Raw genomic sequence first — 22,220 nt, forward strand, 5'->3', positions numbered from 1 at the left:
CACACACCCTCCCACTCCTATTGTCTGAGTAAAGTATTTGTACAGTAAAGACCACCCACCTCTCCTCTGATCAAAGAGCACAGATACAATTGAGCTATTCATGTAATCTTGTATTAAGGTGAGACTTAAAGGGGGGCAGTGTGAATACAGGAATTCAGCCACAGATTAGGACTTTTTAAAACTGGTCTAAGAGTCTCACTAGTAAACATAACAGATATAAATTAACTCTTTAGCAAGGTTGCCCTTCAACACTTTCTCAGAACAGAGGACCATGTGTAATAGAGCTGTTGGCTCCATAAGGGAAAGCAGATATTTATTGTTTCAAAATCAGCAGAGATGTGAAGCATGCCTGGGCACAATGACCGCAGGAGAGCAGGAAAGTAAATATATCCGCGTGTTTGAAACACTCGCAGGAAAAAGACCAAGTACCAGAGCAAGGACACAAAGTGAAGTCATTCCTGCTCAACTTGTAGTTCTACGTTCACAAGTGAGTTTACACTCTGCACTGAAAACTGTTATATTACATAGATTCATTACACACTGATACAGTTCAAGCATTTACTTCTGTTAATTTTGATAAATATGGCTTAGGGTTACTATGTTAGCATGTTAGGTTAGCATGTTTCCTAGAATATTATATAATCTTAATACAGAAATGCTACATTTTAGATACGCTATGCCAAAACCAACCCTGAAGACTGCTGCCAGCAGACTGTCACTGACACCCTCTACAAGGAGGGTCATTTAAAAAAGATCTTTGCAAAGGAAAGTGATTCCTCACACAGTGAAGCATATTATAGGAAAATTAAGTGGAAAAAAACAGTAGCAAAAAAAGGTGCAAGCAACAGGGATAATCACAGACATGAGAGGATAGTGAAGCAAAACCTATTCAAGAGTTTGGTGAAGATTCTCAAGGTGTGGACTGTAGCTCGAGTCACAGCTACAAGAGGCACCACACACAGACTGGACATGGGCAACAACTGTAGGAGCCCAAATACACAGTATAACAAGAACAGTAGCATAGTGCTTGATTTACATAGGCCAGGGGGCTATTTGCGGACCCCAATAACAGTTCAGGAATGATACAAATTCGGCCTGCCAGCACAAGTGGCTGATGCAGATAAACACTTTTTGTAGGGCAAGATTTTTACAGAAAAAACTTCTTAAAATGGAACATTTTAGGTACACAAAGTAGGTTTGCTTTATTAACCTTTCTTTTTTAATTTCACTTTCATTTAAAGATTAATAGGACCGAAAACATTCAGCAACCTTTATTCAAAAGCAGGCTTGAGCACAACCATTCATTTAACTTGGCTAAATACAGAGTGACCCATATCCAGTTCTTGTTGCTCAATAAGACATTTGTGCAAAACCCTTATATTATGTGGATCAACATAATTTAGAGATTCCATTTCTTCAATAATCAGACAACTTTGTTCATTTCATTCAAATAGTGCTTGTTTAGTTTATTCTGGGTAGATCTAAAAAAAATTACTTTTGCACTTTTAAGAAAAACTAAATTAGATTTGTGGCCTTTGGAGTACCTTTGACTGGAGAATATTGGTCCACATGATAAGAAGTTTGGACGCCTCTGCCATAGAGAATCTATGGAGTACCGTAAAGAGGAAGATGAGAGAAAGCAGACACAAAAAGGCCTCAGCGGTGATAACCTTTTAATTGGCTCCATGTCAGCCTGCATTGATGCAGTATTTCATGCAAAAAGGAGTCTGGACTGAGTATTGGATGTATTTACTCTACAATATATGTACATACATATTCAGATGGACAGAATTTCTGTATTAAAAATCCATTTTTGTTTTGTTTTATATGTATTATTCAAATTTTCTTAGAAATTACATTTCAGAGTTTTCGTTAGCTGGAAGTCATAATCATCAAAGACATATACAGGTCCTTCTCAAAATATTAGCATATTGTGATAAAGTTCATTATTTTCCATAATGTAATGATGAAAATTTAACATTCATATATTTTAGATTCATTGCACACTAACTGAAATATTTCAGGTCTTTATTGTCTTAATACGGATGATTTTGGCATACAGCTCATGAAAACCCAAAATTCCTATCTCACAAAATTAGCATATTTCATCCGACCAATAAAAGAAAAGTGTTTTTAATACAAAAAACGTCAACCTTCAAATAATCATGTACAGTTATGCACTCAATACTTGGTCGGGAATCCTTTGGCAGAAATGACTGCTTCAATGCGGCGTGGCATGGAGGCAATCAGCCTGTGGCACTGCTGAGGTCTTATGGAGGCCCAGGATGCTTCGATAGCGGCCTTTAGCTCATCCAGAGTGTTGGGTCTTGAGTCTCTCAACGTTCTCTTCACAATATCCCACAGATTCTCTATGGGGTTCAGGTCAGGAGAGTTGGCAGGCCAATTGAGCACAGTGATACCATGGTCAGTAAACCATTTACCAGTGGTTTTGGCACTGTGAGCAGGTGCCAGGTCGTGCTGAAAAATGAAATCTTCATCTTCATAAATCTTTTCAGCAGATGGAAGCATGAAGTGCTCCAAAATTTCCTGATAGCTAGCTGCATTGACCCTGCCCTTGATAAAACACAGTGGACCAACACCAGCAGCTGACACGGCACCCCAGACCATCACTGACTGTGGGTACTTGACACTGGACTTCTGGCATTTTGGCATTTCCTTCTCCCCAGTCTTCCTCCAGACTCTGGCACCTTGATTTCTGAATGACATGCAGAATTTGCTTTCATCTGAAAAAAGTACTTTGGACCACTGAGCAACAGTCCAGTGCTGCTTCTCTGTAGCCCAGGTCAGGTGCTTCTGCCGCTGTTTCTGGTTCAAAAGTGGCTTGACCTGGGGAATGCGGCACCTGTAGCCCATTTCCTGCACACGCCTGTGCACGGTGGCTCTGGATGTTTCTACTCCAGACTCAGTCCACTGCTTCCGCAGGTCCCCCAAGGTCTGGAATCGGCCCTTCTCCACAATCTTCCTCAGGGTCCGGTCACCTCTTCTCGTTGTGCAGCGTTTTCTGCCACACTTTTTCCTTCCCACAGACTTCCCACTGAGGTGCCTTGATACAGCACTCTGGGAACAGCCTATTCGTTCAGAAATTTCTTTCTGTGTCTTACCCTCTTGCTTGAGGGTGTCAATAGTGGCCTTCGGGACAGCAGTCAGGTCGGCAGTCTTACCCATGATTGGGGTTTTGAGTGATGAACCAGGCTGAGAGTTTTAAAGGCCTCAAGAATCTTTTGCAGGTGTTTAGAGTTAACTCGTTGATTCAGATGATAGAGACCCTTTTAATGATATGCTAATTTTGTGAGATAGGAATTTTGGGTTTTCATGAGCTGTATGCCAAAATCATCCGTATTAAGACAATAAAAGACCTGAAATATTTCAGTTAGTGTCCAATGAATCTAAAATATATGAATGTTAAATTTTCATCATGACATTAAGGAAAATAATGAACTTTATCGCAATATGCTAATATTTTGAGAAGGACCTGTATATCACTCTGTGTAATAAATAAACATTTGAATTAAATAAACTATTTCACATTTCAAGATGTACCTCTGATCAAGGGTCACAGGTCAGTATCTATCCAGATTTTTAACAGTAAAATCATGATCGGGATTTGTCAACATAAAAGAAAAACAAAATAAAGAGTTTAAGCCGAGGAACATTTCTGAACAGCTTTCGGCCAAGATTTAGTGGACTTTGTCTCCAAGACATTTAGCAAAAAAACATTATTTGAATTAAGAAGACAGATGCTTTTTACATAAGGAAAACATAAGGGATGCAACAATAAGAACATTCTGTATTATTATTGTGAGGAACATTATCACAATAAGGAGTTTAACTTCTTTTTTATAATTAACATTATTGATATTATAATTCCTATTGCTATTATTATTAGTAGTAGTATTGTTATTATTATTATTACAGTTGCAAATATTTCACTTACTATAAAATATGGGCTTTTTGTTTCTGCTGGTCCTGTTGGCCCTTTAAAATGGGCAGTCAGTATGTTGTTGCATGTTTTTGGGACTGTTTGGTTCGGTTGCATTTCATCAAAGCATGAAGGACTACCAGGTAGTTACAGTATTTTGGGATGCAGTAATCCATTATCACACATTGGGGGCAGGGGGATCAGACACATATGACTAGCACTTTGTTGTTCAGCTCAAACCAGACAACTTTATTTGTTGCTCACTTTAGAATTCCAGTCTAAACCAGTTGTGTGCTGTCCTCTTGATAGAAAAAACGTAATTCACTTTGAGACTAAAGCCCTATACAGGATATGACTTTAGGGTCCCAGACTGAGAGGATCAGCCTCTCAATATACCCTCCTCAGGGCAACTTATAAACTAGAACCACAGCAACCCAGCTGAAGGAAATTGGCAGGGTAAGAGAGGGTTAGTAAGAGACTGATATGTGAGGCAGTTCAAGGAGAGGAAAGACTGGATGTGAAGAAAGCAGAATTAAGGGGATGAGTGGTAAACAATGGGAGAAATGTTCAACATGTTCTTTGAACATGAGCTGTACAGGGCGGCAAGTTGTGTCTTCTCAGTGGAACAGTCTTGACACATTACAGGAAACTTATATTGTTCTATACAAGCTGTTTCCCCTCATAATAACAAAATGGACTGAGGACTTAAGGAAAGCACAGGCGACTTATTATGAGACAAATGGCTCCAAACTGTGAGAAAGTGCCGGCATAGCACAAACTAATAAATTGTGAGGGTAAAACACTCAGGGTTATCAATCATCCGAGGCCTTCTGCTTTCTGACAGGTCCTTGGCTCCTGGGGGTCTAACCTCAAAGGAAGGTTTGGCGTCATCCTTCATAGTAAAGGACTGCATGATGAGATTCAGGCACATATAGCAAAGAGCCACTTTAACTAATCTGATCGAGCCAACCAATACATAAGCCAGTTCCTTTTAAAGACTCTTTATAAAGATAAATGTACATGCTTTATGAGATTGATTGATTGCTTGCATGTATGCTGGGAACAAGATTACTGTATCAATAAGGTCAGGACAAAAAATAATTAATCTATGATGAATTTATTCTCTAAAAAGTAAATATGTTGGCTTCTTTATATTATTTGATAAAAATGTCTTCAATGTTTTTAACAACACAAGATACACAATTTTAAACCTGCCAAAAACACATTGGACTGGACAAAAGCATTCCAGCAGCATACTTATTTATATGATAAAAGATTAAAATAAAAGTAGTATATGCCTAAACTGTAGCCAAACAGCAGATAGAAAGAATAATCTGCCCTCATTAGGACCATGGTGATGTTTCTAAATGAAGATTTGTCAATTAACCCTCTAGATTTCCTGATGATAATGACTTTCCAAGAAACTCCCAATTGCTAGAAAGATTTAGGGTTAAGTCCGAGTACAGAGAGGAAAACAGGACAAAAACATTTATCTGTATGTGCAGATAACAGCAAAAACAAAATGCGTTGTTACTTCCTAGGTGGTATGGATTTCTGAGAAAGCATGTGAGGATTTCTTAGAAGATTTTGTTTAACTCTCAAGCTAATTGCTGCTTGGTGTACAATAGGAAATGTCTGTTAAGGGAACATTTAGTGGAGCATGTGGACAAACTGATGGACAGATAAGGTTGTGGACAGTTAGGCTGTAAAAATCTGGAGAGATACTGTTGATGTATTTCCATTTGTGCTGCTACTGGCTACATGTTTACAGCAAAAAAAAAAGTCGGGCGTAAAGGCAAATGTCACGTCCGATTCATAATCAGGACATGTGACCTGCTTCAAGCCGCCAAGCTTGGGTTTTTTTCTGGGACTCTGTGGTGACAGGAAACATGGGATTGTTAATGTTAAGTGCCTAAGGAGCACTTAAAAGGTCTAGCAGGGTCACGGCATAAACGCTTGGTTTCCCTCTCTTTCTCCATTACACATAATATAAAACAGAAGCATTATGTGCCAATGCAATAACCGCCATCCCTGAAACACATGACCGCTGCACAGTATGCAACTAGACGATACAGCAAGAATAGAATCATGAAGTTTGCCTCAATGACAGCATGCAATCAAGTTATTCGAATCATTCAATGAATTATTTTAGCCCTATTTGCAAACTACTGTCAAACAAATAATGCAGCCACTTCTTGTCATCTCTTAGTGATGAATGTAAGGACCAAGACAGCATTGGGATTCAAGTTAACCCTGCCACAGCCCTGAGATAATAACGATTAATGAAAAAGTTAACCAAATGTTTCTGCTGTTATTTGCTGGATTGGCAATGCTGGGTTAATTCATATAAGGACACTGTGTGATTGCGCCGGTGTGAGTGGTTGGTTGTCTTATAAAGGCGGAAGCAACTTAAAAGAGGGGCTTATTTCTGTGACCAGACCCCTCAAAATGTTAAGGTGGGCTAAAGAAGGCGGAAAGCCCGCTAACTAATAATGCACATGTGAAGTTATCGTCTAAGAACACTCACAAGTGTCCATAAAATTAGGTGTTACTACGTCCTTCCCCTGTGGACAGAAGGAAGCCGAGGAGCGTGCAGACAGGCATGCAGACAACTGGGTCGGCTCCAACAGGAAGGTTCTCGAACGACTTAACACTGAATGATATGTGGTGCATCAATGTTAAATATAACACTCTTTATACCCTTGTTCCTCCTACAGTTTCCTCTCATTTATTGCCCCTCCCTGGACTTTTAAACAATCTGGTGGTGTCATGAAAAACACAAAAAGATCATACATAACTGTAATTACACAAGGAAGCACACTTACTCTTAAAAACAAACATAAAGAAGCCTGACACCAAGATTCCAGTAAGCATGGATGAAAGATTTAGGTCTTGCCATAGTATTCTGTTATTAACTTGTAAATTCTGACCACATGTAATGTATAAACCTCTCATCTGCAGGTGGAATAAAACAAATAAATAGAAGATCCAAAAAATGCAGCAATACTTTTATCGTAATATCTGCTCTAAGGGAGGAATCAAATTTTACGAGAAGATGGCCATAAGTAAAATCGGGAATAAGTGTGTGTGTTTATCAAACTCACCCTTCTCTTCAGACGATCCCTCTCTCTCAGTGTGAGCGTATCAGCCTTTGCAATTACTGGAACAATGTTGACTTTGCTGTGGATCGCCTTCATAAACTCCACATCCAGAGGCTTTAGACTGAGAATCAGAAAAAAACAAGGAGGTTAATCGGGAGAAGAACAATAAAAAGTAAGAAAAGCAGACAACCAAAAAAAGGAACATGTTAGGAGAAAACTTGTAAAAACTTACAGAAAAAGCAGAACTAAATGATTAGAGGAAGTTAAAGTTTGTTTTACTATATGTTCAAAAATTCAAACAGTTTAGTCAGCAGAAGCTTAAGAAACAAAAACAGATCTCGCAATTCAGGAGGTTCTGCCTTCTACTGAGGCTTCTCTCTATATTGTTCCTGGATGTTAAGTATAAGAAAACCAAAATCTGTCCTATTATTAGTGTTTACAAAACAACGTCGTTGCATTATTTTTACCCGTGTCCAAATGGAGAAATGAAATAAAAGCAGCAGTGCACCCTGTTGTCCACTATGTGCCTTCGGTTCAGCCCACTTTCATCATGTAGGTATCGCTCAAATTGATTGTCAATGTACTGGATGATGGTCTTGAAGCTGATGTTATAAAAAAAAGAGACAGTAAGTTAAGTACTCTTTAAAAATGACAATACATTTAAGCTAGTACAACAAAAACGTAAAGGAAAGGTAAAGGAAGGAGAGACAGCAGTATCATATATCCACATGGATGATGTATTGTACTCCACAAGGAAACCTAAAATAATTTTTCATTTGAAAACAGGAATTAAAAGAAGACGCTTGGTATCACACCACAGCCATGAAAGCAGAATATCAAACAAACAAATGGAGATCCACAAACATTACACACCACCAAACGTACTCAAAACGTATAACAGATATTTGAGGAAGGTTACATAAAAAAGAAGAAGAAAAGACTGACAACATGGAAGTTGTTCTAACTCCTCAGCAATCAGATCAGATATACCAGTCTTGGCTGTCGATGGCGTCACCATATCCAGGGGTGTCAACCACAGTGAGTCGAAGCTTCACACCTCTTTCCTCAATTTCAACAGTGGATGCTTCAATTTGGACCGTCCGCTCGATTTTCTCTGTGAGGTTAAAGCAAGAAAAAAAAAAAAAGAGTTAACACAAGCACAACACTCTGGGAAAAATATGAAAATACAATTAATTGGGGATGTTCATACTATGTAAAAAACATATTTAGTCCCCATATGTGGCAAAGACTGAGTGCCCCAATCATAAAGTGTAGATATGGCTTCATTTAACCTAACAAAAAGTTATTTTATATTCATCGTTCAAAGGAAGGGAAAACTTAAAGCAAACTTAAAGCAGGAATGTCGAGTAGATTAAAGTTAAGAATTTCCTCACAGAATTTGTCTGAAAATATAAATAAATTCATTTTAAAAACCTAATTAACAAAGCTTGAATGTGAAGCTTTCATATTACGTAGTTGTGGAATGTGACTTTTTTAACTGAACAGTTGATTGAACAGCAACATCTAAAAGCTGACTTCTTAAACAGCCCACCAGTTTTAACAATAACTGACTTTTTACATCAACAGTCAACATTACCTTACCAGTGAGGACTCGATCAATTGTTTTTAGGTAAAAGAAATCCTAATCTAACTTTGCCATAAGAAGGGCTGTCATTTTGAAGACAGTAGGATTACAAACAGACTTGCTCTCCCGGGGACTAAGCCGCAGACATTTCTTCCTTATAACAGAGTGCATGTCTACAATTGACAGAGAGAGGTATCCCAATCCTTGTGGTTTTTAGTAGAACAATGGCCATCAGTGGGCTATAGATGGACAAACTTTATCAGTTTATTATTTTACTTAGTGCCTCTACACGTGGCCCGTTCTGGGGTGGCCGGGCTGTGGCACTCGGAGGTTTGGTTTGGCCTCGATACATTCTCACACTACTCTCCAATTTTGCATTATTTGCTGTTATTTCAGCTTCTAACCTTGTTCTCTCTTTTCTCTTCCTAGAAATTACATCTGGCCTGACTCTGTGTCTACCTGTGTCACCTTTCTGGAGAGGGGCATCGTCCAAGCTTCTGCTGGCAACAACTTAATGCTCACCCTCTACCGATGATCTACATGGACCTGTCTTTCAGTGTTTAACCCTTTCTCTCTCCTAGATATAGCAATTGATTGAGCTTCTACTTTGACTAACTCTATGTGCTCTTTTTCAGACTATATCCTTGAAAACTGGCTCAGAGTTTATCTGTTCTTTCTTTCTAGGTGAAACGACTAAAGGAGGTACATCCATTAACATTTACTTTTCCTCCCCATCGAAAGTACTACTGGATCAGTGCTTCTTTGTTCTTTTTGTGTCTCTGCTCTGTTCTCTCAAACCCCCAGTCGGTCGTGGCAGATGGCCGCTCACACTGAGCCTGGTTCTGCTGGAGGTTTCTTCCTGTTAAAAGGGAGGTTTTCCTCTCCACTGTCGCTACATGCATGCTCAGTATGAGGGATTGCTGCAAAGTCAACACCAGTGACAGTCCACTGTCTCTACATGCTCATCCGGGAGGAGTGAATGCTGCAAGTCACTGACTGGATGCAATCTGGTGGGTTTCCTTAGACAGAAAAACTTTTTATCCAATTTGAATAAATACCTGAATCTGACTGCACTGTTCAATTGTTAGGATTAATTGGAATGTATGTACCTGACTTTTGTGAAGTGCCTTGAGACAACATGTGTTGTGAATTGGTGCTATATAAATAAACTGAATTGAATTGAATTGTGTGCATGTCTATTAGAGAGCGTACCTGCGGCACCAGGGATGTAGCGTTCAGGGTAGAGATCGGTAAGAAACAGGCTGTTTATAAGTGTTGATTTGCCCAGACCAGATTCTCCTAACAAACAAGCGAAAGAATTTAGATGATCTTTTTTTTATAAAAAACTTAAAATCTTATCAACATATGTAATAAAGAATAATCACTCACCAACGACCATAAGGGTAAACTCAAAGCCTTTCTTCACTGATTTTCTGTGCACTTGGTTCGGGAGGTTTGCAAAACCTACATAACCAGCTGCATCTGGAAACTGTAGAAGATTCAAAAATAATGTCAAACCTTTAATGTCAGGTATCCAATTCACACTTTCTAACATAGTAATAAACATATGCTAAACGGATCAGGTCTGACAGAGAGAGGTATCCCGATCCTTGTGGTTTTTAGTATAACAATGGCCATCAGTGGGCTATAGATGGACAAACTTTACCAGTTTATTATTTTACTTGGTGCCCCTACACGTGGCCCGTTCTGGGATGGCCGGGCTCTGGCACTCGGTGGTTTGGTTTGGCCTCCCCGGCGGCCACGCACCGTTTCGGACCCTTTGTGGGGTGCCTTGAGACGACATTGTTGTAAATAAGCACTATATAGGCTTAGGCTGCTGGAGGACATAATGACCACTTTCACCCTCTTCGATACATTCTCACACTACTCTCCAATTTTGCATTATTTGTTGTTATTTCAGTTTTTAACTTTATGTTCTCTCTTTTCTCTTTCTAGAAGCTACACCTGGCCTGACTCTTTGTCTACCTGTGACACCTTTCTGGAGAGGGGCATTGTCCAAGCTTCTGCTGGCAACAACTTAATGCTCACCTTCAACAGATGATCCACTTGGCCCTGTCTTTCAGTGTTTAACCCTTTCTCTCTCCTAGATATAGCAATTGACTGAGCTTAACTGTGACTAACTCTATGTGCTCTCTTTCAGACTCTATATTTGAAAACTGGCTCAGAGTTTATCTCTTCTTTCTTTCTAGATGAAACAACTAAAGGAGCTACATACACTAACATTTACTTTTCCTCCCCATAGAAAGTACTCCTGGATCAGTGCTTCTGTGTTCTTTTTGTGTCTCTGCTCTGTTCTCTCAAACCCCCAGTCGATCCTGGCAGATGGCCGCTCACACAGAGCCTGGTTCTGCTGGAGGTTTCTTCCTGTTAAAGGGAGTTTTCCCTCTCCACTGTCGCTACATGCTCATCCAGGAGGAGGGAATGCTACAAATCTCTGACTGGATGCAATCTGCTGGGTTTCCTTAGACAGAAAAACTTTTAATCCAATTTGAATAAATAACTGAATCTGACTGCACTGGTCAATTGTTAGGACTAATTGGAATGTATGTACCTGACTGTTGTGAAGTGCCTTGAGACAACATGTGTTGTGAATTGGCGCTATATAAATAAACTGAATTGAATTGAATTAAGTTTCCTTTCCAAAAATGTAATTGGATTTATCATGAAATTCGTTGTCACAGGCACTATAAAACAGGATTTCCTTTTCGATTGCTTATGCAAAGCATGCATGCCAAACATTAGTACCATAGCACATGCATCTCATCGGTAAGGTCTCTTATGTATTTAATTGCTGTCCATATGAAGGAATTTAATGTAAAAACTGCAAAGTTGCATCCTTCTCATCCTTACCTTTCCTTTTTCTCCAGACTGCGACATCACTACTTTTTAACAGAGTCTGATAAGCCTGCAGGTAAAAAGAAAAGATTTATTTCTTGTCCATGACATCTTTGCAAGCAACACAATTATATAGCTACAGCATTTTACCAAAAACATGTAATAAAGCTGAACTCTACAAATACACCTAGTGCACAATAACAGTCGGCTTACTGTATACCATCTACAGTCTTGTGTGACCCATGCACTTTTCCCACTATATGACTCCAAACAAATGACAAAGGAACAAAGCCAATCATTAAAATCAGAAGAACGAAGACTGAGCAGGAAGATAGGGCTTCATTTTATCAACTACAGATTGGCTCTTGATATGGAAAGTAATAAACATTAGGAGGAGGCAGGCTGTGATATGGTACCAAATAGAGATTCAAGGTGATCCTGGAAACATGAATTCAGAAACAGGCACCATGGAAGCCTATTTTGAGCCTTGTCCATTTTTATAGGTTATACATAATTAACTCAGTGCATGGACACTTGGGGAATGACACCATAAAGTAAAAGGTGTTACACACTTAGTTTTTGGCCCCCTTTAGTAATTACATTAAGGAGGGCAGAGGTCCTAGATTTTGACAGGGTGGTTTCACCAAGCTTGTGGAGAGAACAATGGATGTTTGGCCTCTTGGTTCCTGAAAGTTTTCCGATATGGGGCAGCTCAGCTGAAGGAGAACACGTGTCTCACCCCTGTCTACAGTTCACTGTCAAGCACTACAAAGCCACACCAATCATTTAGGGCAGCAAGGATCCAGTAAAGACAAGGGCATGATCCAGCCAATGCAAATGGAAAGTGTTAGACTTTCCCAAGAAGTGAGAGCCTCTTAAAAGGAAATAGCATGATTCACATGTAAATATTTTGAATGTATCTCGAATTTTAAAATGCAGCTGTTAGATGATTTGTAAGAAATCTGTTATCAGTCAACGAATAAATGAAAACAAGACAGATTTCAGTCTTCAGCTTCAAAAATGCATGATCTAAATGGATTTGGTTATTAATAATATCACAGAAAAAATGTTGTTGTAAAATCAATAATTCTGTTTAATTCGTCTTGGAGATCAGATCTGGCAATGATATCACAAAAGAGTTGGAAGCAAAATGGAAAACCAGTGAGACTTGCTAATTGCTGTGCCCAATGAGCAGGTTATCTAGCACTAGCATCAGAAGCTAATAATGTATTTCTCGCCAATCACTGCATTCAAAAATAAAGGAATGTGCTAACAAAAAGATACTGTATTGTGCACTCCTACATCCAGTGTGAGCATCTGCTGCCCTGAGACTGTGTCCAACTGGCTAAATATTACACTGGCATGTAAAACACAAGATCATACCACTTGTAACATATTAGCCAACAATTAGTGCACTCCAAACAGTCCTTTGCGTATGAACATTCCACACAGTGATATTGCGATGACGATATGATCGCGAAATATTGCACAGCCCTAGTTTAATGTGTTTCAATCTGCCACAGGTGGAAATTAGCTGTTTACTCCTGCAATTTTCAACATTTTATACAAGAAGCAGCCATATTGAAATTGAAATCAGGTTTGAACAGGGAACTGAAAATTCCTAAGTCAGAATCCAAACTAAAGGAGCGTTCCTCTTTGATGGTTCCAACTTGGAACTCTAAAATTCCTTCCAGGTACCTAACAGCTTTATGGAAAATTTCAAAAACCATTATTCCTGTAGTAAACATATGTCAGTCTAATACTGCGAAGTCTGGGAAACATGCAAAAAAATAGCCCAATTGCGTATTTTTGCTTAACTGGTAAAAATTTTAAACCTCTGGTGACCTAGGAGACATTGCCATTATATGAGTCATCTTTTTGGCCATCACATAATCTGCATTGAATCTTATGACTAACCTTCTAGTAATTCAGTGACCACCAGATAAGCTGATTCCTGCCTTGGAACAAAGTGGTGGACACACCGACATACTGATTCACGGCCCAGGGTAAGACCAGCCTAATTGTTGGTTTCTAGCCTAAAAACACATCTAATGCAATAATGAATGGGTTTTCTTTTCTAATGGACTTGTGAGCTACAAAAGCAGTCCATACAATCGCATTCATGTGCAGCAAACACATACACAAACTCCAAAGTGTTGTTCCTCCTCAGGCTCTGTGGGAACCAACATTAGTCAGAGAGCAGATTAATTAAACTGTTCCAACACCGCAGCTGTAATCTCACAAAGACAACACTACAGGACAGACAAGCGGGAGGCACACTTTAATAAGAGTTCTTAATAATAGCCATTTAATTGACCAGACTGCAGAACAGCTTACACACAAACACACAGCTACTAGCGGGTCATGTTTGAGGGGGATTAAACTGTTTGGACCATAATGGGGAAAATGCCACCTCAGTAAAGGCAAAGTTCTTGGTGTGTATTACAAGTTTTACAGTTAAACTGTTAGCTGGCCATAAATGCTATAAAATTCGGATTAGGTCTAACATTCCTAACAGAACAATTCAACTTCTCCACGGGTGGTGTCAAAGTACTGCACATCTGCTCCTTCTGGGTTACAAATCTTGCCCACCTATTAAAAATACAGATATAAAACTTTTACAACTCAAGTACAACTCAAGTCTCAAACCTGGCAACATGTCACGGGATAAGACCAAAGAACTACTGAACATCACGAAGCAGTGATCGATTCATCTGAACATCCCTTAAAAGCTGAATGTTGTGGCTTTTACTACTATAGTAGTAAAAGCCACAACTATTTACAACTATAGTACTGTATTGCACCGACTACGCCAAAACAAATTCCTTGTATGTCCAAAAACATACTTGGCAATAAAGCTTTTCTGATTCTGATAAAGTTTTTCTGATTCTTTTAGTATCACAGTAAGAACTAATACCAGCTGTAAGATGTGTTTTTAAAATAATTAAATTTTATTCTTCGTGTCACATTTTTTGGTACTGGGATTGATATTCACTCATAGTAGATATTTCAGTTCAACTGAACCACATCTAGACAATTAGGTTATTTAGGTCATGAAAAAACTCCCTTTTTGTGGACATTTGAACAATGTTAGAAGACAAACGTCCCCTAAACACATTCACCTAACATCATTTTTGCTCATACACGCATTGCTCTAATATGCTATATTACATTTTTTAAATACAAAAATACAAAAAATCTATTTTTTGTAGATTTTCTTTTATAATCCAATTGGTAGAAGATAAAAATCTGCCAATAATTCCATGATCATCTCAGACTGGTTAGTTCAGATGCTGCAAAAACATTTTTTGTCCCTCTTTTAAATATATAGATAAAACATACCAAACTCAAAAAAATGCATAAACCCATAACCCTTGTGTGACTTGTTTTGTGCTTATCAAAAATTTTAGAAACTGTAAACCTTTAAATTTTTGCATGATTCAAAACTCCAGCCTCCATCTTTACCAACTTTCGCTTTGTTTATACAGTTAGAAACAGCAATTGAATCTGTTGGTCAGACCTGAATAGAAATCAGGATTGGCAAATTAAAAAAATTAAATTTTTAGTTGATTTTCCAGGTGAAAGGCAACATTGTTAATACAAAATATATTTAGAAAGAACAATTATATGTACAACTAAAACTGAGATTGAAAAATACAATCATAAAAGAAGAGATTAATTTTTTTTTTTAAAACTAGGATAAATGCCAAACCATTAAACCCAAAGAATTACTGGAATGAGTTTCCCTGTTAACAAGTTGGTGTTTTGGGAGATAAGGTCACAGGAAAAGGGAAAGGTCAGAGACAGGTTAGAGAACTGGATAAGGGTTCTGAGACGACATTCGCCAGCAGGATACGTTTCTTTATCTTCAAATTTATTCATCCAACTAAGTTGTTTTCTGTAGTAGGAGACAGCTGTGGACATTAGATTACAGCTCCTTAATTGCAGCTCATTGAGCCTGAAGTGCACAACATTCAGTAAGAATGGAAGTGAAATACGCATTCTGTCAGTGGGCCAAAAACTTACGCAAAGACGAATGATAATTCTTCAATAGTGGCCTGCTGCCACGTCTGAGAAACATAAAACAAATATTTAATGGCTTTTCCATTGTTATTGTCCAGTTGTCTGAATGTAAAATTTATTATTGTGCCAATGTGCCACACAAGAAAAAAAGCATAATATAAAAAGAACCAGTTTTAGAGTTCAAATGTCACGCAAGTGGGCTTAATACAAAATTTACAGCACCGATTTTAAGCTGGACCCATCCTGATAGGTAATTGGACTGTCGGAAGCATTTGATATTTTCATGGTTAGTAAATGCGCCAAATATAAGCGCTACGAGGTCCTGTTTTTGTCCGTCATTGGAAAGCTGGATTAGCCAATGTTGTGCAGTCTTTGGGAAATCTCACAGTCCACAGGGAATGCACACAGAAACTATTCTACTCCGAGCCCCTCCCGGATGGCCGAGCTCCTCACCCTATCTCTAAGGGAGTGCCCGGCCACCCTACGGAGGAAGCTCATTTCAGCCGCTTGTATCCGGGATCTCGTTCTTTCGGTCATGACCCAAAGTTCATGGCCATAGGTGAGGGTAGGAACGTAGACCGACCGGTAAATTGAGAGCTTTGCTTTCGGCTCAGGTCTCTTTTCACCACAACGGACCGGCACAGCGCCCCCATTACTGTGGCAGCCGCACCGATCGGTCTGTCGATCTCCCGCTCCATTCTTCCCTCACTCGTGAACAAGACCCCGAGATACTTAAACTCCTCCACTTGAGGCAGGAACTCCCCTCCAACTTGAAGAGGACAAGCCGCCCTTTTCCGGTCAAGTACCATGGCCTCGGACTTGGAGGAGCTGATCCTCATCCCAGCCGCTTCACACTCGGCTGCGAACCGCCACAGTGCATGCTGTAGGTCTTGGCTAGAGGGGGCCAGCAGGACCACGTCATCTGCAAAAAGAACAGACGAAATCCACTGGTCTCCAAACCAGACCCCTGCGCCTAGAAATCCTGTCCATAAAAGTTATGAACAGGACCGGTGACAAAGGGCAGCCCTGCCAGAGTCCAACATGCACCGGGAACAGGTCCGACTTAGTGCCGGCAATGCGGACCAAACTCCTGCTCCGCTCGTACAGGGACCGAATGGCCCCTAATAAAGGGCCCCCGATTCCATACTCCTGGAGCACCCCCCACAGGGCATCACGAGGGACACAGTCGAATGCCTTCTCCAGGTTCACAAAACACATATTGACCAGTTGGGCAAACTCCCATGAACCCTCGAGTACCCTGTAGAGGGTATAGAGCTGGTCCAGTGTTCCACGGCCGGGACGAAAACCACACTGCTTCTCCTGAAGCCGGGGTTCGACTATCGGCTGGACTCTCCTCTCCAATACCCTGGCGTAGGCCTTACCAGGGAGGCTGAGGAGTGTGATCCCCCTATAGTTGGAACACACCCTCCGGGACCACCACCCCAGTCTGCCAGCCCAGAGGCACTGTCCCCATCCGCCACGCAATGTTGAAGAGGCGTGCCAACCATGACAGCCCTACAACATCCAGAGACTTGAGGTACTCAGGGCGAGTACGAGGGACGAGTACGAGTACGAGTTTATGGTAGTTTGTCAAGAAAATGCGTACGCCTGAAACCTACCTGCAGAGGAATGAATATCCAATCTCATCAAATGTATTTATAAAGCACATTTAAAGATAATAGCAGATTTGAAAGCAATCAAAAAAGAATAAACAGTTTCTTTAGAAATAACAAATAGAAAGAAAGTGTTTAGACATGTGTAATGTGATGAGGGGTGAGTAAATCAACCTAGAAATCATCTAAGAATGAGTGAAGGCAGTGGCCCCGCCAACATAATTTCAGGTAATATAAAATAAATATATATATAATATATATATATATATATAAATATCTGCACTTGTCAGAGACTCAGTTGGGATTTTGATGTCAAGGGCTTCTACATGTAGGCTGTGAAACTTCAAATGCTGGAAAGGGTTCTGGAGAACTTGAAATGCTCTTTTCTAGTAGTCTGAAATATAAATTTGTACAAACAAAAGATAAATGGTCTGTGATAGTGTTTTGTTTTTTTTTTTTCCTTTTTTTTTTTGTTTTTTTTGCGATTCCTATTAATATTACAGCATCACACAATTTTTCAAATCAGTCATTGCTTTTGATTTTGGTGTGCCACCCCAAGATCTTTAATGGCCCCACGTGCCCTCACCCATTGAAAAATCTCTGGGGACGCCACTGTCTGAGGGCCTTTGCGTCTGTAACACTGACGTCCACCACACCCAGATTGTCAGACATTAAGTTTACAAAACACCGAGAGGAACAAGGACGCTCTGGCTTTTACATACACAGCTTGTTCATGATGATATTACTACCTACTACTTTAACCCCAGTGTTTGATAAACAGAATTTAGACTTAAAACAGCGAGGAAAAGTTACATGCCAAACTTTAGCATGCAACAGTTGTTACTGCGACCGGTGTCGTGTTGCGGACATGGTTTCCACAGACTCTCCAGCGAGCCATTTTCCACAAACTATAACTGAAGTAAAGTATTTAAAATCACAATTACTTTTAACAGGCGCACAGCCTCTTACCTGTACGGTATTCGGTTATAGCAAATCAACCGACGCCTTTATCCTGCTGCAACTGTCCCAGCCCAGGAAGAGGAACACGGAAACTGCTTCCCTGAGTCCGCCCTCCTCCAACCGACTGGCTGCTGGTCCGCCACGGTTGTCCCGTGGAGTAACTGACGCCATTACGGCTCAGCAGAGTGGGTGGCCGACCCGTTCAAGCCCTGACGTAGTGGAGCCAATATGGCAGTTACCGTATTTTAGTTACTTTAAATGTTTGTTTTGCAACGTCTCTGACCGTCAAAGCATTTGCATTTCCGATTAGGAAATAATCTGGTAAACTTCCAAATTGTAATTGAGTTTCATGAAAAGCTTCTTTTCAGAATAGACGGAAAACAAATCGTACTTGCAATTAAATTTGAGTTTGTGGAGCAACTTTGTTTTATTTTATTTATTTAGTTTTTGTTTGAGATATTTATCTTTTTATTTGTTTATTTAGTTAGTTTGTTTAATGTGTGCTGATTTGGACTTAATCAATTTGTGATATGTAGTAAGTGTTTCCCGCAGGAGGAACACTGAACTATTAATAAAGATGCTTTAATAGCCGAAAAAAATTATTTTGTGAAGACATTGTTATTTATTTATTTTTATTATTATTTTAGGGTTAGGGTTAAAACATAAGATAAGCTCATTTATTTATTTGTTTTGTATTTTAGTAGACCTACAAGGTTAAGATTTATTCATGTATTTTCTCATGCATGTAAGTTTAAGACATGTTTATTTATTTATTTATTGTTTTTTTTTTTTGTTAATTTTAGTAAGTTTAAAATCCTAAGACATATTTATTTCTTTGTTGTTTACACATCTGCAAAGGTAAGGACTAGAAAAATAGATCTGTTTTAACAAATGATAGACTGAATTTACCTGTATTGTATTATAGGATCACCCGGAATGTTTTTTTTTTTTAACAAAATGTACTTAAATTAATTTGAATCTGTGTATGTGACTGGACTGTATTTATTAACCTTTTCTATATATATTGGATCTGTCTTGAGAAGACGCTTGTTATTTAAATGCACAATAGGTCAACCAGTGACGTTTTTTCTGGTTAATGTTAGGTAAACGTTATATTATAAACCTTAGGTCTACAATACTAATTTATTTTAGTTCTATTTTTATCCTAACAGCCTTAAAATCACTGTACCATATATCAAACCAGGTGTGAAATGCTCTTTTGTTCCTGGATGTATAGTACAGACAAGTAACATTAAGCTTCCATGTCTGAAAAACCAATAAACCACTGTTTCAAAGCTGTTTCAAAAAAACCTAAAACTTCCCCACAGTCTGGCTCCCCCTCCTTTTATAAGCCCTTCACCCCTCTATTTACTGGAAATAACTGTTCAAACGTACAATGCGCTCTGAACCGCTTTATTCACTCGCTCAACTTCCCCACATTTTCATTGGTCCCCAGAGGATGCGGCTGCAGCGGATTGGAGGGAAGTTTGTGCTTGTGGTTTCACACCCCCCATCTTGCAGATATCCGTGGTCCGGCGCTCCTGTGTTTCCAGTTGTTTTCACATCCACTCACTAACAAAGAGACTCAGAGCAACTGTCTGATATTTCTAAGTGAATGTTGTGACTGGTGCCGCAACTAACGCCTAAAGCTACCAGATAAAAAGGAGCCAAAAAGTTCACAGCTTGCCGGAGAAATACGGAGAGTTTGAGCAACTTTAGAAAGGACAGATTGAAGACAGAAGAGTAAAAATGGTGTCGGCCGGACTGGAGATCTTGGGACTTTCTTTGTGTGTAGTTGGCTCGCTCCTGGTCATGGTTTCGTGCGGGCTTCCCATGTGGAAGGTGACGGCTTTCATTGAGGCCAACATCGTGGTGGCACAGACGCTCTGGGACGGACTGTGGATGTCGTGCGTGGCGCAGAGCACCGGGCAGATGCAGTGCAAGGTGCACGACTCCGTCCTCGCCCTCAGCCACGACCTGCAGGCGGCCAGAGCGCTCACCATCATCTCCTCCGTGCTGGGAGTGCTGGGTCTCATGGTGGTGATCGCGGGGGCGCAGTGTACCAACTGCATCCGTGCAGAGTACGTGAAAGCTCGGGTGGTGAACGCCGGTGGGATCATCTACATCATCAGTGGCCTGTTTGTGCTGGTGCCTCTTTGCTGGATGGCCAACAACATCATATCGGACTTCTACAATCCGCAGGTGCCTTCATCCAAGAAGAGAGAAATCGGCGCTGCGCTCTACATCGGCTGGGCGGCCACGGCGCTGCTGCTGATCGGGGGAACGCTTCTGTGCTGCTCCTGTCCCTCCAGCGGAAACTCGGGATACTCTGTAAAATATGCACCGACCAAGAGAGCCTCGCAGAACGGGGACTATGACAAGAGGAATTATGTGTAGCTGCGTGCATGGCTCGGATCTGACGGTGCGTAAAAGTGACTTCCAGCTTTGAAAAAACTGTTGTTTTTTTTACCGACCTTGTTTTTGCACCTACAACTTTTTTATGTATAAATTAGAACTTTGAAATCAACGGAAGCATATCTGGTCCTTCAACATTTTCGGGGCATATTTTTATACACTTTCTGTGTCTCCCCGAGATTTCATTAGAGACTACAAGAAGTAGCTCACGACAAAAAAGGAGTATCTTTGTTAGGTACCTGCTTTTGTAAATTGTCCAGATCGTTAGTTTTGGATGTAATTGCTACTGTCCTTGTTGATTAAGTTTCTGCACTGAAAATGTAAAGTGGTCTTTGTCTTCAATGTGCATGGTCAGCACAAAGTTGTACAGTAGAATGGCTGCCCATCCTCACATTCAAAAACAGTAATAGCATTATCTAATCACAAACCAGCGATGAAAAAAACAAAAAACAAAATGTTAAATTGTAATAAAAGCCTTATTTTTCTTTTTTGTTGTTGAGAAGGGACAGGTTAATTAAATTTGGTTTTATTTTCTTTGCATATTTTAAATATTGAAAACCCAAGGCAAAAAGAAGACTGAACCCCTTTCTTAGTTTCTATACTGGCTAGCAAAGAACATGATTCACCCCGTGACGTCACTACCCATCCAGGGTACTATAACTGATTGTCACTCACAATGTAATAAAAACCCTTCACATTAACTGCATACGCTCCTTTAAATTCATCAACATTTTAGATATGTGTTTGTCATATACGTTTTTATGACAGAAAATATACAACACCTTTGAGGTATACAGAAGAAAGAAAAAATATTTTAAACATGAAATTTATATTTGTATTAACCTAAAGGAAAATGGCCTGCTTTGAAATGTTAAATGCTGTTCTTTTAAACGCATATCAAACAACCCCTTTTAGTTGTTTTTCATTAACTGGTTTCTGATCAGAACATCCAATGAGCAAAACATGAACAGACCAAAATCCATGTCGACAACTTGGAAACAGTGTCCAATAAGGATAGAGACCTGGAAAAAAAAAATCACACATATTAGAGCCCCTTTGAATCTTAGGATACTTTTTCTGTGTTGGGGACACATGCTAGAGTCCATTATTTTGCTTTTTACAAAAGGAAAGCATCTTTTCTTTGGATAACGTTCCAGATTTTCGTTGCTATGTAGGTGATTGATATTATGTTTCTTTATTCATGTGTATGAAGATGCAATACTGTGTCATTTTATTATGATTAAACAGAATATATTGTCGGAATCCTTCAGTTTTAGAGTGTGTCATTAAAAATGAACTACAGCGGACAGCAGAGACAGGGGCGGGGAGCTGCTCGGCTATTCCATGCTATTCCCACCACTGATCCATAAAACAACCCCCACGACGGGAGAAAGTATTCTGGTTATCCACAGAAATCCAGATGACAATGCCCATTCAGCTAGAGTGGGGCTTTGCTGTTCAGCTCACAATACTCTACACCCCCACCACCACCAGGAACCTCCAGTTTGAGACCACCACCACCCCTCCTCAGGCCCAGTCAGTAAAAGGCATTCAAATTAAAGCTGCGGCTGGAATCATTCATCCATTAGTCATCAGTCTAATCTCAGTCCAACAGGATAGGATAAATAGTCCTTATCAACAACTATAGGACATCTACAGTAGGTTGGTACTGAAATATAGGTCATGGTGTTAGAGCATCGTTTAAGTTGTGGCAACAGCAAAGAAAA

At 39.8% G+C, this 22,220-nt stretch overlaps 2 protein-coding genes across 2 annotated transcripts in view; one reads left to right on the forward strand and one right to left on the reverse strand.

The window, feature by feature from the left end:
• Positions 1-18,233, reverse strand: part of zgc:63587 (uncharacterized protein LOC393431 homolog) — a 31,091-nt gene extending 12,858 nt beyond the window's left edge. The window contains exons 1-7 of the mRNA XM_047381693.1: positions 18,088-18,233; positions 11,498-11,552; positions 10,016-10,115; positions 9,839-9,925; positions 8,032-8,155; positions 7,509-7,643; positions 7,045-7,162 (exon numbers count right to left, since the gene is read on the reverse strand). Coding sequence (XP_047237649.1) covers positions 7,045-7,162; positions 7,509-7,643; positions 8,032-8,155; positions 9,839-9,925; positions 10,016-10,115; positions 11,498-11,524 — 591 coding nt within the window. The 5' untranslated portion in view covers positions 11,525-11,552; positions 18,088-18,233. The remainder of the gene's footprint in view (positions 1-7,044; positions 7,163-7,508; positions 7,644-8,031; positions 8,156-9,838; positions 9,926-10,015; positions 10,116-11,497; positions 11,553-18,087) is intronic.
• Positions 18,234-19,496: 1,263 nt separating this feature from the next.
• Positions 19,497-21,756, forward strand: cldn5a (claudin 5a). The gene has a single exon (XM_047382591.1). The coding sequence runs from the start codon at positions 19,828-19,830 to the stop codon at positions 20,473-20,475; it is 648 nt and encodes a 215-aa protein (XP_047238547.1). The 5' UTR covers positions 19,497-19,827; the 3' UTR covers positions 20,476-21,756.
• Positions 21,757-22,220: the final 464 nt, after the last annotated feature.

Source organism: Girardinichthys multiradiatus, chromosome 12, assembly GCF_021462225.1.
Source record: "Girardinichthys multiradiatus isolate DD_20200921_A chromosome 12, DD_fGirMul_XY1, whole genome shotgun sequence".
In the NCBI taxonomy this organism is placed as follows: Eukaryota; Metazoa; Chordata; class Actinopteri; order Cyprinodontiformes; family Goodeidae; genus Girardinichthys; species Girardinichthys multiradiatus.

Coding starts and splice junctions, on each gene's coding strand:
- cldn5a (XM_047382591.1), top strand. CDS start 19,828: ATGGTGTCGGCCGGACTGGAGATCTTGGGACTTTCTTTGTGTGTAGTT.